The sequence below is a fragment of the Puntigrus tetrazona genome, chromosome 7 (genome assembly GCF_018831695.1).
Source record: "Puntigrus tetrazona isolate hp1 chromosome 7, ASM1883169v1, whole genome shotgun sequence".
Taxonomy (NCBI): Eukaryota; Metazoa; Chordata; class Actinopteri; order Cypriniformes; family Cyprinidae; genus Puntigrus; species Puntigrus tetrazona.
Genome location: NC_056705.1, coordinates 1,218,343 through 1,234,645, shown reverse-complemented (window position 1 = coordinate 1,234,645; position 16,303 = coordinate 1,218,343). Strand labels below are relative to the sequence as shown.

Below are 16,303 nucleotides of genomic sequence, written 5' to 3'. Positions count from 1 at the left end.
CTGCGTACTGCTGTACTCTCTTTAATAATGTGACATACATAATAACAAAAGGTAACGAGATCTTTAATTACATTCAGACACATTTATGAATTGCTTGCATTTCGGATTAAGCAACCCGACAGAGAGAAGAAATAATACTCTGAAGCTTGATGCATGCGACTGGATGAATGTACATGCTCATTTAATAATAAAAAAAACTAACAACCTTACAACTGCAACAAAAATTGCCTTTTTGAAAACTGATTTTCTAAAGTGGACGATTTATGAGTGCTATTTGATCATTCTGTAACTGCTGATTAATTAAGGCATTAATTGTGCAATAAGAATCTGAAACTACTGTTAGACTGATAGAGTCTTCTGCAGCTCAGTCTTATTTAAAGCAAAAAATGATCACCCTTCAGAAGAGTAAAATAACAACACATACTTAGACATCTAAATATGTTGCATGTTTATTTTGAAAATGATCAAAAAAGCAATAACAGGAGGAAACCTTTTAGGGTTGAAATATTCTTGGATAGACTGTGACCGGAATTAAAACAATTGAAATGGTATAAAAACTGGGGGTAAACATGATCAAATCTAATCAGTCTTGTGTTTTTCTGGTCTGTAATACTCTGAAGCCAGCCAGTCTGCTCATATACGTCATGCTTATCAAGTCTATAGGATGTGAGAGAAAAGAGGAGCAAGCAAAACCACATACGTTTAATACAGTTCTGATACCATTTTAGTGCTGTAACAAAAGACTGGTGATTCCTGGATTGCTCTGTTTTTCCACCCACGCTTATTAATAATGAATAATGAATAAGAACTGAATAAGACCACCAACATTTCTTTCTATCTTATATTTCTATCACTTACCTCTGCGTATCAGCTGTCCTCATATAAACCCTGTGTGCATATGGATAGCTAAACATTTTGTTGTTTAAAAGTGAAGAAGGGTTCTAGATTGCTGGTTTTCAGTTTGCAGATGGTTGGTTTCATTTCGGTCTCAGAGCTTATCCCATATTTTCTTATATGTAAAACAGATTTAGAATTCCTCTTCTATGGATGCGTTTCATCTGTTTTATATTAGGCCATGAAGAAGGTTAACACAACATTTGTTTATTAGGTGTTGTCCATTAAATGTATTACATTACATATGTTTATACCATTTTTGTTTATTAGGTGGCTGGACATACCAGAAGAAAGAGTATTTCTTTAGATGAAAGTCTAGATCTTCAGTCAATACAACAAATTTCTTTGCACTTGCATTGCAAATTTATTTTACCCCATTTAAATAATTGTTTTGTTTGTTTTTATATGATACTATGTTATATATCATTTCTATTTCAAAAAACGAATAATAATAATAATAAAGAAAATTGCTATAGAAAAATATGCATGAAAGAAAATAATAAATGCATGGAAGAATATGATAAGCATTAAACGACAGTTCTATTTGTTAACTTTACTTAACTGCATTCATTAACATGAAATAACTAAATAATTCCAAAGCATTTATTAATCTTGGTTAGTTGCAATATATATTATTAAAATCCAAAGGTGTATTAAAAAAGTAAAAGTGTGGTGACTGCACATGCATTGTACTGTATATATTCTCTGTATGGGAGGTAAACGAGGACAAAGTTCATCATCTAGAGATAAATTGATGTGGGAGTGGCATGTGTGCACTGTGCTTTATATTTCTTACCGTGTAATATTTGCTTTTGCCACAATGGCTTTGACAATCGGAGAGCGTGTGGAGCGCTTCCTGCTGGTCCTCCTTCCCGGGCTGTTCCTGGCTCTCTTTAGGCTGGTCTCACCCGGCACAAAGCGACCAAAACATCTCCCTCCAATCAAAAACCCACTGCTTACTCTTTCTGCAGTGCAACTGGCCGAGAAGATACGCAGAAGAGAGGTTTGAGCTTTTACTTGCGTTAGTTCTGTCGCAGCTGAGCCTTAGAGATTGCACATAAAATGAGCAAAAAATTGGCCGTTATGTTATTGTGATTGAGAGTGATCGAATTTGCTTTGGGTGCTGACCTGGATTTATAGTGGGACAATGAAAAAAAGATAATGAATAAGTGCGTCATATGAAGAGTAGCTTGTGTGTCTTATGTTTAGTTTTTTTTTTGCACATTTAAAATGTTTCATAAACAACACTCTGGTTCTATTTTGCCATGCTTCAATGGCTGTGCAGCACACGAATGACAGGTCAGCACCGAACAGAAACGTAACTTGAGACAGTAATAGTGTCTCTGTTACAAAGGTTTAAATGGAGTCTTTATGGCATACATTATGGCATATATCTTAGGTTATCTTGTTAACTTTATCATCTATAACTGTCACAAAAGGACACTCTGAAGTGGAGATGATCATGGCACAATAAATGTAAATAATGCCCTAAACCTTACATCCAAAGCACCTACATGTGAGAAAAAAAAAAAAAAAAAATAAATAAATAAATAAATAAATAAATATATATATATATATATATATATATATATATATATATATATATATATATATATATATATATATATATATATATATATAAAATATTATTAGAAAATATGTTTAAATGTATTAATAAAATCAAACGGTCTTTAAATTGTAAAAAAGGCATATAGCTTTGGAGCAATGTTTCAGTGATGCCATACAAAAAACATTTTGGGTTCCCTGAAGAACTCTTCAGAAAACAGTTCTTAAAATAATTATATTTAATAATCGAAATACAAATCTCTTCTAGTATAAAGAACCTTTTTGTGTATTGGATAATGTATTCCATGTTTCCATGGAATCAAAGATGCCCACAAGAAACTATTTTCAAATAAGATATGAAACATATGAGAACATATTTAGTAAACTTGCGAACTTACTAAAAATGATTAGTATCCAAAGCCAGCGATAACATTTTAGTCTGCAGGCAAAGGGAAATATATTAAATACAATGATTAATATGATTAATAGGCTTCTGATAAAGTAAGTTCTATGAAAATTCTGTGTTTTTGCCATCGTCTTTTGTAATATTTAATATTAATATATTTCATTTGTTTAGGTTACTAGTGTAGAGGTTGTGCAGGCCTACATTGACAGGATACAGGAGGTGAACCCACTGCTCAATGCTTTGGTCAAAGACAGGTCAGCACTTACTTTAGTGAGGTAAAACAATGTTTATGCATGACTGTACCGGACATCTCACTATAAGTGTACCCTCTCATCTCTTTCAGGTTTCCGTCCGCCATTCAGGAGGCCGCTCGTGCGGATAAAGTAATAGAGGAGGAGAACAGAGGAGAGGAAGCCCTGAGGAACCGATTTCCTCTGCTGGGAGTTCCTCTGTCTGTCAAAGAGTCTTTCGCACTACAGGGTACATGTCCCATAATGCATTCGGGGAACTGGCTTTATCATTAACTGAAAAGGAAACTAAAAATTATATTGATTCATGTTATGTGTCCCCACAGGTATGCCCAATTCTGCTGGGTTGATATCTCGCAGGAAAGTACTTGCCAGTGCGGATGCTCCTCCTGTGTCTCTATTGAAGAGAGCTGGAGCAATTCCTCTGGGAGTCACCAACACCAGTGAGCTTTGCATGTGGATGGAGTCCAGCAACCACCTCTATGGGATCACCAGTAACCCCTATGACCTCGAGAGGATATGTGGAGGAAGCTCAGGTCTTGCTGAAAATATCACAAAACAGACTTATAAATCCTATAAAAAGGCTTTACAAAAATGATACGGCATTAGTAGCTGTTTAACGATTTACTTGATTTTGCACTGATGTTCAGGTTTACATGTTGAAAGGTTGGCAAAACAAAAATTGTAATAAACACCAATTCTTTCTGTGGTAGGTGGAGAAGGAAGCATCATCGGTGGTGGTGCAGCTGTGATGGGCATCGGCTCTGACATTGGAGGAAGTATCCGCATGCCTTGTTTTTTCAATGGGATATTCGGCCATAAACCTTCAAAAGGTGTGTTTTGCTGTAGGAGCAATCAGAAAAAACACAATATTCTTTCTGTTAGTAGGGGAAAAAAAATCTAATTATATCATAAAGAGAGTGAGTTGTATTACCTTTCAGATGTGGTGTCAAATGACGGTCAGTTTCCTTCGTGCACGGGTCTCCAAAATGACTACACAGGTTCCGGTCCAATGTGTCGCTACGCTGAAGACCTGCTCCCTCTTCTGAAGATTATGGCTGGACCCACTGCAGACAAGTACATCTCACAAAGATATAAACCATATAACAAAAATTAAATTTTTCTGCAACTCAGTTCTGACACAAAGTATGTAATTTCTAGGCTCTCCCTCTCAGAAAAGGTGGATCTGAAAAAGTTACGTTTCTTCACTGTAGTAGATGATGGTGGATCTCCACTGACATCTCCAGTAGATAACCAGCTCGTTCAAGCTCAAAAAAGGGTGAGAAACGAAATGCGTAATAGAAATAAGCATGAATGTTTCTATAATCGGTTGTATTGCTGAATTTATGCAAAGTACTTTATTTGAAAAGTTTGTTTTTGTTGTTTCTGATCATAGGTGGCTGCACGCTTAGAGGCAGATCTGGGAGTCACTGTTAAGAAAGTTAGTTTTCCTCAACTCAAATACTCTTTCGAGATCTGGAACACATTCTTGGCTCTACCTGACAAAGATGGCAAGGTGTAGTAGGCCTACCTGAAGTTGCCTTGACATTCAATTTATTAAAGGTTGTAGCAATCACAAGTGCTTATAACAACAAAAATGGTACACTTAGAATGGAGAATTAGAGTGCATGTTTGTGTTTATTCCAGCCTCCTGAGCCTTTTGTTGAGTTAATGGCTGATGGAGGCTCCGTGTGGCCTTTTTGGGAGCTGATAAAGAGGATTTTTGGAAGATCTGAACACACTGTGGCCGCTATTGGTAAACTCAAACCAGTATTTTTTTTTAGTATTTCATAGATATACCACTATCTTTTTATCTGCATCTTTAATTAGCCGTTTTTTTATTGTATATCCTGTATCGTTTTTTGGAAAACAGTCATGTTTTAACTGTGGTTGCTCAGAGTCACTGGGATAATTAGGTTTTGTTCTGTCCTTAAAATATCTTAACCTATAGGAGACTTAACTCTGGGCACGTTTTCCTTGTTTCCCTGTTCAGGTTTGGCTCTGATGGAGAGTTTTCACAGCTCTAAGCCATCTCAGTTCATCCTGAAACAAAAGGAAGAGCTGCAGAAAGAAATGGAAGATCTGCTGGGTACAGACGGAGTGCTGCTGTACCCCTCTCATCCTCTTCTTGCACCCAAACACCACCATCCCCTTTTCACACCATACAACTTCAGTTACACAGGTAACAATTGCTTCATTTGACTGGATTACAATGAGAGATTACCAAATATATGAAGAACTATTATAAGGGTGATCAAGCAGAAACAGACTTTTAAAAGATGCTTAAGTTTAAAATAAGAACAGTTAGTTATTGAAAGGCTAATCAATAACAAGTGTGTAACAGTAGTAGATGGAACAATAATAACAACAGTATATTTGAAAACCATTTCGCACATCACTAGGTATCCTGAACATTTTAGGCTTGCCAGTGACCCAGTGTCCACTGGGTTTGAGTAAGGAGCGATTGCCTTTGGGCGTCCAGGTGGTGGCTGGGAAGCTTCAAGACCATCTACCGTTGGCTGTGGCGCTCTACCTGGAGAAAGCTTTTGGAGGCTGGGTTGATCCTGGAGTGGCTTAAGCACTGAAGACAGTGAAGAAAATGCTGAAACTATAGGCAAGACATAGCATATAAAAAGACAACCTCTACTAACACTGCTTCATCCAGTTAATTTAAAGGGACAGTCACCCAAAAAATCAGTCATCATGTACTCCTATTGTTTCAAAACTTTAAGATGTTCCCCTATGAATGCTTGTAACTGAACGGTTACAGAAGAAAGTAAGTCTTGGATCAACACGAGGGTGTGTAAAAGATGGCAGAAATTGTATTTGAATGAACTATCCCTTTGAAACAAATAATTGGCTAAAAAGCCATGTCCATATTAAAACATGACTTGCAAAACAGTGTAATAATATAGCAGATCTATAACAGCAGATTTATTAAGAAATGTGAACAAGAAAAATGTCATCTGGGCTTTAACTAGTTATTTGCATCCTACATGATTTCAGGCAAACAAAAGGACACGGCGTAACAGGTATAATGAATGTAGTCTTTAAAAAGTATTCTTGCATTGAAAGTAATCGTCAATATGAGATAGGCAGAACACATTTTCACTCAAAAAAAAAAAAATACATAGCTATTATTACTGCTATTGTATACTGAATGTAACAAACAATTCAAATACCTTTGAGTTAAGGTGGATATTGACTTAAACCATTTGTAAAAAAGTATCAAAATAATCTTGAACGTCTAGCTGCCTAAATATTCAGAAACTCCTTTTCCACTTAAAAAAAAAAACGTATGGTACCAAAGATTATGTGTTTCAGAATTCATACGCCACTCATGTCAATAAAATCTGTTCTACATTTGTGTCTTAGATCTCTTTTGCACACAAATAAAATGTAAAAATACCAAATTACAACAATTAGAAGGATGTTAGAAAGGCAGTGATTCAATTGTGGAAGTGCAGTGCAATATAAAATCGCCATGATTTACTCTAAAGCTTCAGCAAAAGACTCAGCAAAACTGGACACGTTTTCATTTATTTCCTCCTTTAAAAAAAAAAAAAAGTTCTTGAAGAGTACTAAACAGAAAATAACCTGTTTTACACTTTGTTTATTGTTTTCATTTCTTCTTTTCCCATCCAAGGAGGAACTTGAAAACATTTTAAACATTCTCAGTGTGAAAACATGGACAGATTTTTTTGTTTCGTTCATAGGACACTGTAATAGTATGTTTGTACCCTTTTAAGATCTCTTAATAACGTGTCAATCAAAAGTAGGTTAAGACACAAACTAACAAGCCCTGCCTCAATTTCGCCTCATTTCCCAGACGCTTAGAAATCTGAAATGGGCCTAAAAATGAGAGACGATACAAACATTAACAAAAAGATAAAGAAAACAGCTGTCTTATAAGAGGTCCCTGTCTTTGGCAATGCAGGAACAGAGATAGGACATGAGGTCAACCAAACAGGAAGTCCTTTTCAACTGTCTGGAACCAACATCCAGAAATTCACTAGCGCATTTTCCCAAAACACATCAGAATTTGGCCCGTAAATATGTACATTCCAGCACATGTACTTGAAATTTGTGTTTTAAAGCACTCCCCAGGTGGTGTTGAAGAGGGGTATGTGAATGTATACATATGTGTCTATGTAAACGCGCTGAGCAAGTGTGTGTGTGTGTGTGTGTGTGTGTGTGTTTGTTAACCCGGTCCTCCTCAGGAGACATTGGTTATGGGTTTGTATTTCTTGAGGCGGGTCCATTGCCCAGTTGAGTAGTTCATCTCAAACACTGTGTCCACTAGCATGGTGGTGCTGCCGGTTCCGTCTGCTTTAGGCAGTACTTCTGTGTGCTCGCTCAGTTTAATCTGAATGATGTCACCCTGCTCTGGACAGGGATTTTCTGCAGGAGGAAGGGACAGACGAGCATTAAAATGGTTCAAGGTGCTGCAAGTTTAAAAACAAAAAAATGGGACACAACCAAACCATATTACCTCGAGATCCTGCCATGAAGCCCAGAATGAGGGCTTTTTCTGGCCGTGTAACTTTGTTTGCAGTCTTGAACATTTCCTGCGCAGCATACATCTGTTCTCTCTGCGAGCACCAAATAAGCATATCAGAATGTTTTCTGAAGGATCATGTTACTAAAAATTTTGCTTCACTATCACAGGCATAAGTGACATTTGAAAATATATTTTTAATGAAAACAGTCATTTTTACATTCAAATAATATTTACAATATTACTATTTTTACTGTTATCTAATTTGTTTCTGCATAAACCCAAACTTTTAAATGTCGGGTTCATTGTCACTCTTATCTTATATTAAGGGGGTAAAAAAAAAAAAAAAACGACAAATAAACTTTAAAATTTTCCCAAAAAACCTATTACAATTTTTTAAATAAATAAATAAATAATAATAATAAATTGGCTAGTAACATTTAAAGAAAGCAGAGCAGTCCAGTAACACATCATAATCACACCCATCAATCAGAGGGGTTTTTACCGTGAGTGACAGGTTCTTTTTCGGCTGGGTTTTCGGGGGTGCTGGCGTAGGTGCAGGCTGGGCTGCAGTGGTGGGCGGCTGCGTGGGCATGTCTGGCTGAGCTGCTGTGGCGGCGGGGGGCGGGGCATTGTTGGTGGGCGTGCTGGTCGGCGTGGTGGGTGAGGTGGGGGCCGTGGGACTGGCAGTGCTGGCATTATACATGGGCGGCCGCTGTTTAAACTGGCCGGGTAATGAAGCAGAAGCGGCACTTGGGGCGGTCGACTCCTCTGACTGCCGGTTTGTAGTTTCACGTGCTGATCCACCTGCATTTGCTAAGTGTGAAGGCACAAAAATGGGGATGAGAAGACTTTGAGCTCACATTTAGCTTGGCTTCCAGTAAATATCTGATTTTCTGCTGTGTCTTATTAATTTATATTCCACTATAATTGCTTTGCACACATCCTGCATCTTTCGATGGCTTACCTGGCTGTGTTTCTGAGCTGGGAATATAAGATGAGGAAGGAACCATGCTGGGGGTGGCGGGAAGGTAACTGGTTGATGGCAAGGCGCTCTCGTTGTTTAGCGCCCCAAGTTTCTGTTTAAAAGAGCAGAGAAACCCATCTGAGTTTGGTTCTGACTTACATTTAACGCATTCATCATATGGCTAAAAAAAAGATTTCCAAAACTACCTGTGTGGACACCAGGCCTGCTGCGTAGTCTGGTGTTGCGTTCTCCACCACCGCCTCTTCTTTGGCTGCCTTCTCTCCAGCTTCTGTGTCTGAACAAGACCAATAAAACATAACTAGAATGTACAGTACAGAGGAGTGTAGGCTGGTCTATAGGTCAGATAGTTCAGAGGTGCAGGGTCTATATAACTAAACAATCTTACCCAACGTCTTTCTTCTCCTCTTAGCTTCTCTGCCTGCTCCTACCATATCCAACTCAGATATATCCAACAACTGCAAGAAAACCCACAATCACATAACCTGACAATATAAAGCAGAGAGATGACACCCATACCCAGTTGTCATCTGTCTGTCATACCTGTGACAACCATTTACTCTTAAATTAATAAAGAGTAAAACCTATTATATATACACCCATGTTAATCAGTGATTTAACAAATGATTAATGTCGGACATTTACCTTAACTCCCCGTTCCTTGCGCAGGGGTGTTCGAGCTGGGGCGATTGGGGTTCTGTTACTGGGAGGGCTGAACATGCTTGGGGTGGTAGGACTGCGGAATGGTGCTTTGGGAATGCCCTTCAGAGGTGCTGAAATCAGACAGATAATCATTATTAAAAATCTTATGTGTTGTTAAGAGAACATCTGTACAATACTGTTCAAAAGTTTAGGGTCGATACATTTCTTATTTTTATTAAAAAAAAAAACCAACTAAATATTTACCTTAAACTAGTTATTATTTTTATTTTATCAGTTTTAATTTTAATATACCAAGTTGTTTCTGTAATGGCAAAAAACTGAATATTGGGCAGACATTACTCCAGTCATGTGATCCATAAATTATAGTAATATGCTGATTTAGTGCAAAAATCAAATTTAGTTGTATGCGTTACTATTGCTGTTGTGTTGATTTCTGTGGAAACTTTGATAATTTTGTCAGAACTGATTTCAGTATACGATTTTAGTATATATTTTAGTATAATAATTTAAGGTGTTTCTGCTGAATACAAATTTTAGTTTCTTTGACATAATAACTCAAAACATTTGAACAATAAACAACTAGTTCTAAGCTATTTAATTGGATGCATGAACTCCTCAAAATCATAATTTTAACTATGGACATTGTCCACTAATGGAAAAAGATGAAACCTATGACCTAACTTTTGACGTTATGTTATCGAATGCACTGACATTCCTACATTTTCCCCATCCAAATACTTTTTGGGGCCACTGTGTACACAAGTGTAAATCTTACTTGTGGTGTCAATCTTCTTCACGAGACCTCTTCCTTTGGAGTGGAACGGCACTCCTGCAGTTTTCTTTAACTGCTGGGCAGTCTCTGTGGCTTTAGAACAAATATAATGAATAACAAAAAAAGTGTCAATAAACATGACATTCATCACACAAACAGTACGGTAAACTCAGTTTAAATGAATTGAATGAATCCGCACCGAAAAAGAAAAACATGGCTGTTCAGGAATCATAAACACACTTACATTTCTGAAGCAGCTCAGCTCTGAGCGTAGCACTCTTGGGTTTCCTCTTGAGCTGGAAGTGCTTGATGGGTGGAGTGAGCGGCCCCACCAGCGTAGTCAAAGCACTCTTGTTCAGATACTGACACTCCAGAGGCAACATCGACGAGGCTTCACATTCATTCACTGGACAAAGGTGCAAACGTCAACAGTAAGTTTCTGCAGATCCTTTCTTACAAAAGTGTATATGCAATTAAGAGTGACATTTTAGCAAGAAGTGTCATCAAAAGCTACGCTGGCTAACAAGAATAGAAAACAAACAATCCTAGACAAGCACAATAACTGTAGAATCGATTTAGATTTGGTCACATACGTTATTATAATGGCCAATGAGCAATCTGATTATAAAAATGTAGTTGGTTAATAAATAAAGTAAAAGGTGATTTTAAGTCCAGGACAGTAATATGGTGTTCAGAACTCTTAATTTTTTACTAGTCTTTGAAACATAACACACGGCACCCATCAAAGAGATCTGCCTGGCACACATAGGCCTATGGACAATGAGCTTGAAAACTAATCAATGAGCATTCCCATTGCCTAATACATAACTAAAATAATCAAGGCTGGAGAAATATCTGTACCTAGACAAGAACAAATCTTTTGTGTGGTTCCGTTTTTTTGCGAAAACATCAGTACAATTATTTAAAAAAGTGAAAAACAAAACTACAGCCTTTGATTTCAGACAAACCTTTCTCACGCAGCTCTCCAAGTATGTCCTGTACATTAGGGTTCTGCTCCTCCAGGTCCAGGTTTAGTGAGCCGGTCTCTGGAAATGATTTCAGGATGTCGGCCACCATTAACACCCACGGCTCAGAGTCCACAGTGGCTAGCTGAATGATCTCTGACAGAGCTTCCTTCATCTGGGATGTTAGGGAACAACAGACACAGAAAATTAGGCATTAAAGTCATTCTGTAAATGAATTCCACTGCACTGGAATTTGCCTTATATTGTAAATGTATCTTTCCAGCGTTGTTTACATTATTGTTATTGTATATTTCCTTTCCTTTTAGTGACCTGAGGCAAAACACACAGAAATGACAAGATTCCAGACTAATTTAGTGGAACAATGGACAACAACACTGTACCAAACTTAGAGGATCAGTAGTTTGCATGTTTTTACAAGTTACGTTTGCTTTTTTTTGCATGTTAAACAGCACTAAATGACATTTTCATTTTATGCATTTGCCCATAAAGGCAATAAATGTGTTAGCCAAATGAAACTAAAACATAACTTGTACATACTGTCTGTGATTAGTTTTAGAAACGTTGCAAACATGACTTCCTGACATTTTGTTAAAAAAAAAAAATACAGGCAAAAGTAAAAGCATTTTGCCCACAAAATACATGAATGGGTTTCTGTTTGAGTAAAGGTAGATTTCTTCAGAAAGTTATCAAATTAATCAACATGATCAAAGACGTACATATTTTGCAGATTACTTTTTGTTGTTTTGAGATATATATAGTTTATAAATATACAGATTTCAGTACATCTAATGTTAATACTTATTAAATCACCTTAAATATAATATATATATATATATATATATATATATATATATATATATATATATATATATAAAATATATATATATATATATATAATATATATATATATATATATATATATATATATATATATATATATATATATATATATATATATATATATATATATATATATATATATATATATATATATATATATATATATATAAATATACACACATATATATACTTTAAGGCTATGTTATCGTAACACTGTATATTGATTTTTGGCATTACTTATAATTACTTGGCAATAATACAGTATTGCTAAAATAAGCGTTGCAAAAACAGTTTCCGCGAAAAACGTTAATACTGAAATTTTTTTAAGGGGCAGTAGTAGTTTGAGCAAAGTTACCACAGTTTTACAGTAGCAACAATCATTGGACTAACAGTGGCATTTTGGCGGAAACTTAACGTTACAGTTATCGCGGTACATTTTCGAAAGGGGGCGTTCAAACACAAAAACGAACTCCATTAAAAGAACACGACAATAACACTCCAAAAGTTGACAGCATGTTTACATAAAGGAGGCTAGCGAGTTAGCTCAAGCCCAGAGGCTGAAGACAGAGGCTGAGCTCTGCTGGAGACTGACATGATCCAGACAGCAGCTGCAGGGGTCTCATGCTGGAAGCCATGTTATTACAAATGCAACACATACGTGTCAGCAACATATAACACGACTACTGCTAATAAACAAAATGACACCCCAATAAAGCATGCCAGGCTCGGAAGTGAGGAGATTTGTGTGTGTGTGTGTGTGTGTGTGTGTATGTGTGCAGCAGCAGCAGAGGCAGCGAGTCGCACCTCATCCACGGTCCTGCGCGGGAGGTGCAGCATCCCCAGCAAGAGTTTCAGCTTCACCGGAGGCGACAGACTGGAGAAACACAACCGAATGTTGTCGATGACCGACACGGTGAGTAGAGAAGCGATGCTCGAAGGTGTCCACAACTCGTCTGTCGATCCCAGTTTGTTGTGGAGCCACAGGCCGGTGTCGCTCTCCCTCATCGACGCCATCTTGGAAAAAGACGAATAATGAGATCGGGCATTTTAACAGGCTACCTAAGAAAACACACACTAATGCGCTCTAGGACCCGTGTGACCACAGCCAGAGAGAAACTTTTACAAAAACATATGGTCGGTATGTTATCTGAGTTTTAAGTGATTTGTGTATTTAATTTCTATTTATCACTTAGTTTTATTTATTTATTTTTATTTATTTATACGTATAATCCCTTGGCATGTTTTATATACAGTTGGTAATTGAAACATTTATTAAAATCTTATGATAATTTGTTGTGTGAATATCTGGAAAACACAGTTTTCACCAAATTAGGGCATTTTTAAGGGCGTTATAGAATACACTGATCTAAAACAGAACAGATTTATTCATTGAATGTTTATAACAACGAACATACAAGGGCAATAACATCAATAAATGTCTTATAATGAACAAAGAAATCAATAATATAGAAAAAGAGATAAGACAATCATCGCCATGACTAGTAAAACTAGCTACAAATTATTCAAATAATAGATTAAAGGCTTTAAATTTACAGAGTATTTTTTTTTTTCAGGTTTGTGACCTTTTAAATAATATATATATATATATATATATATATATATATATATATATATATATATATATATATATATATATATATATATATATATATATATATATACTCAGTTCAATTCTTGAACTAAACAAAAAAATCTGTGAAGAATGTTATGGAATTTCTAATAAAACGTATTAAAATCTACACTGTTCTCAAGTACCGTAATAAAATCAAAACTTACATTACTACATTCAAAACGGGTAAGGTTGGAAGCCACGTGACCTCCGATAGCCAATCAGAAAGTAAAACGTTGCCTGGGCGTGAAAAATATTTTGGACTCCATCCTACGGTGCTCCGTGAATGACAATAGACCTCAAAAACGCATTCGACGTTCCGCAGCGAATCTGCGTCCTGAACAGGAGGGCGGTGGTTTGACTAACGGTACTACTGTCTTTATCAGACACTACAGGTAATGCAAATGAGCTCCGTTCCGCTTTAATTAGCTTTAATAATACGCAGTACGTGATTGGGGTCTGCATTTTTGGTGGTCATATTTAGAAATTACCATATTTTAGCTATAACGTTACAAAAAGACAAAGCAAAAATAAAGCCCAAATATGATGCTCGACGGTATGGTATCCTGTTTGCGCTTTTGTTGGTTTGTTCTTTTTTCAAGGCCTTGTTATGAAAAGCGTCTGATTAAAGTGATTAAATATCAGAGGACTGCACGTCCTGTATCTGTCCGTGTGTTGTGTTTTCGCAGGTGTTGTGTGTACGGTGATGCTGCGCGACAGTATGAGGCCAAGCGGAGCTCTGGCGACTGTGATGCTGCTGCTGCTGATCCAGCTTCTGTGCTTCAAACCCGTTCATGCCGAGGAATCAGGGACGGTCATCCCCGCCGAGAGTAAGACTGCTTATGCTTTTATGGACGCGTGGTCAGCGAGCATGCATCGTTGCAACATGTAGCTCTTTGGTTGGCCTTTGGTGTTTCCTGGGAACTTGTTTAGCATAAAATGCAGCCTTGTATTAGCACTATTTATAGTTTTTAATAACAGTTTTTGCATTTTTGTTAATAGGCCGACCGTGTGTTGATTGTCATGCCTTCGAGTTCATGCAGAGAGCCTTGCAAGACCTGAAGAAAACAGCTTTCAACTTAGACTCACGGGTAAGATAATGAACCGGAAAACAATTGAGACATAAAGCCGTCCAATGCCAAAGTCTTTTTAAAGCCAAGGAACCCTTTGTGCACTACGACTATCTGCCTGTTAGCCGTGATTATATAGTTAATGTGAATATTCTAATGTGAAAAAGTCAATAAAATATTTAGTTGACGTTCTCCCTTTTAACTTTAAGAATTAATTTGAGAGCCAAACATAATTTTCGGACCCCTGTAGTATTATTGTGACTCGCCTGGGGGTGGGTTCACAGACAACCTACTGAAGACCCCTGCTTTCATGTCCGCTCCTGTAATTTCAGCAAGTAAGGAATCAAGCTGTGTAAAAGGTTAATGTCCAGTCCATCGTGTCAGTGAAGCATTTTTCAGAAATTTTCGAGACAGGCACCAGAGGGCTTCACTTCTGCTTTGTTATATCTCGTGTGTTTTCAGACGGAGAGTTTGGTGCTGAGGGCCGAGAGGAGGGCACTGTGTGACTGCCTGCCTGCCAGCAGCCTGCGCTAAAAATCAGCTGTACACACTGCACTCTGACATAGAAATCTTTATATAACTAAAGGATACTACCTGCTCTCTCCGTCACACACACACTCTTTCACTCGCTCTCAAACATGTCCCCCGTCACATGTTACATGAAGCGTTTTACTTTTCATTGTAATTTGTGCGTAGAGCATCATATATACACATTCCTGACTAAAGAAGTCAAAATGCAACATTCCACAGTTTAATGTCAATATTTAGAGGCACATACATATTATAGCAGCAGCTAATACATCAACTTTGCATAAGTGTGTATAAAGAGAAAGGGTAAGTTTTTCCTCTCCAGGCACAATACACTGCAAAATATACTGCAAATATTACACGCATTATTTATCATAAATATTTGCACAGTACATTGTTTTGGGTTTTTTTTCAAATGTAAACTTGCTTTTTATATTTGTGTTCTAGAAATATATGATTAACAGTCAAGATAGTCGAGCAGATATTAGATTTATTAAATATTAAAATTTAAATGTAGATCTTCAGGCGTTGTTTTAGAGAGTTTGCTGATTGTTAGATGATAGATATATGGGTAGAAAAGTATCTGCATGTAAAGTGATAGTCTACAATTTTATATGAGAATTATGAAGGAGGAATAAGAAGGGATGGTTTCCTATAGAGATTACTTTGGTACTAAGATGTAAGTTCACACCTGTAACATTGTCTTTTTGTGTGTTGAGAAAGTGCATTAAAACATATGTGATGTTGTATTTAATTTTTTTTAATCATTTATGCACTTGCACTGACTGATCCTAAAACATTTCAGTGCCATTGTTTTGTCTTAAAATGCACAGCAGTAATGCTTTTTTCTAAGGCATGTCTATAAAAAAATTTAATTAAGTGGCCTAATCCTGGCTTAACGCTAGCCCGTCTATGAAACCAGGCCTTTGTTTTTTAACTCAACCCCCATAAAATGCAATTAAACATAAAATCTGTGAATATGTGATAACACTGCAGATTAGCTGAAATCAGCGGCTGTAAACTATCTTAAGTTCTTTTGTACCTGAATTCCCTTAGCAGCTGTTAAAAAACTTCAACATCCAGCACTTTGCAGCTCTCTTTGCGTGTGACGCATCAAATGCCCGGATGGGGGCGCAAGGATATAAAGGTTTATTATAACTGTCGCAGCAATGCAGCACTTCACGTCGGGGTGTGAAAACACGGCTCTGCAGAGCAAG

General features: G+C 37.0%; 3 protein-coding genes across 5 annotated transcripts; 2 read left to right on the top strand and 1 right to left on the bottom strand.

The window, feature by feature from the left end:
* The first annotated feature begins 1,678 nt into the window (after window positions 1-1,678).
* Window positions 1,679-6,477, top strand: faah2b (fatty acid amide hydrolase 2b). Of its 2 annotated transcripts, none has more exons than XM_043244109.1 (11): window positions 1,679-1,897; window positions 3,038-3,120; window positions 3,210-3,346; window positions 3,441-3,650; window positions 3,828-3,947; window positions 4,056-4,191; window positions 4,276-4,393; window positions 4,511-4,630; window positions 4,762-4,870; window positions 5,108-5,296; window positions 5,535-6,477. In XM_043244109.1, exons 1-11 carry the CDS (start codon window positions 1,715-1,717, stop codon window positions 5,690-5,692), a joined length of 1,563 nt encoding a protein of 520 aa, XP_043100044.1. In that variant the 5' UTR covers window positions 1,679-1,714; the 3' UTR covers window positions 5,693-6,477. The 2 variants fall into 2 exon arrangements, with proteins under 2 accessions (XP_043100044.1, XP_043100043.1); XM_043244108.1 differs by having other exon boundaries at window positions 1,681-1,897; window positions 5,517-6,477.
* A 236-nt stretch (window positions 6,478-6,713) lies between these two features.
* Window positions 6,714-13,339, bottom strand: nelfa (negative elongation factor complex member A). Its single transcript, XM_043244110.1, has 11 exons — window positions 12,663-13,339; window positions 11,001-11,172; window positions 10,277-10,438; window positions 10,036-10,125; window positions 9,243-9,370; window positions 8,986-9,055; window positions 8,786-8,874; window positions 8,580-8,691; window positions 8,118-8,428; window positions 7,607-7,706; window positions 6,714-7,515 (listed from the first exon to the last, which is right to left on the bottom strand). Exons 1-11 carry the CDS (start codon window positions 12,870-12,872, stop codon window positions 7,331-7,333), a joined length of 1,629 nt encoding a protein of 542 aa, XP_043100045.1. The 5' UTR covers window positions 12,873-13,339; the 3' UTR covers window positions 6,714-7,330.
* c7h4orf48 (chromosome 7 C4orf48 homolog) lies at window positions 12,649-15,840 on the top strand. Of its 2 annotated transcripts, none has more exons than XM_043244112.1 (4): window positions 12,649-12,771; window positions 14,178-14,318; window positions 14,491-14,579; window positions 15,021-15,840. In XM_043244112.1, exons 2-4 carry the CDS (start codon window positions 14,195-14,197, stop codon window positions 15,090-15,092), a joined length of 285 nt encoding a protein of 94 aa, XP_043100047.1. In that variant the 5' UTR covers window positions 12,649-12,771; window positions 14,178-14,194; the 3' UTR covers window positions 15,093-15,840. The 2 variants fall into 2 exon arrangements, with proteins under 2 accessions (XP_043100047.1, XP_043100046.1); XM_043244111.1 differs by lacking the exon at window positions 12,649-12,771 and adding an exon at window positions 13,725-13,883.
* Window positions 15,841-16,303: the final 463 nt, after the last annotated feature.

What these genes read in the sequence shown, in the direction of transcription:
- faah2b (XM_043244108.1), top strand. Translation starts at nt 1,715, where the DNA reads ATGGCTTTGACAATCGGAGAGCGTGTGGAGCGCTTCCTGCTGGTCCTC. An exon ending in GATATGTGGAGGAAGCTCAG is followed by an intron (nt 3,651 to 3,827) that starts GTCTTGCTGAAA and finishes TTTCTGTGGTAG; the next exon opens with GTGGAGAAGGAAGCATCATC. An exon ending in ATACAACTTCAGTTACACAG is followed by an intron (nt 5,297 to 5,516) that starts GTAACAATTGCT and finishes GCACATCACTAG; the next exon opens with GTATCCTGAACATTTTAGGC.
- nelfa (XM_043244110.1), bottom strand. Translation starts at nt 12,872, where the DNA reads ATGGCGTCGATGAGGGAGAGCGACACCGGCCTGTGGCTCCACAACAAA. An exon ending in GAAGAAGATTGACACCACAA is followed by an intron (nt 9,371 to 10,035) that starts GTAAGATTTACA and finishes GTCTGATTTCAG; the next exon opens with CACCTCTGAAGGGCATTCCC. An exon ending in CAGGCCTGGTGTCCACACAG is followed by an intron (nt 8,692 to 8,785) that starts GTAGTTTTGGAA and finishes TCTTTTAAACAG; the next exon opens with AAACTTGGGGCGCTAAACAA.
- c7h4orf48 (XM_043244112.1), top strand. Translation starts at nt 14,195, where the DNA reads ATGCTGCGCGACAGTATGAGGCCAAGCGGAGCTCTGGCGACTGTGATG. An exon ending in GACGGTCATCCCCGCCGAGA is followed by an intron (nt 14,319 to 14,490) that starts GTAAGACTGCTT and finishes TTTTGTTAATAG; the next exon opens with GCCGACCGTGTGTTGATTGT. An exon ending in CTTTCAACTTAGACTCACGG is followed by an intron (nt 14,580 to 15,020) that starts GTAAGATAATGA and finishes GTGTGTTTTCAG; the next exon opens with ACGGAGAGTTTGGTGCTGAG.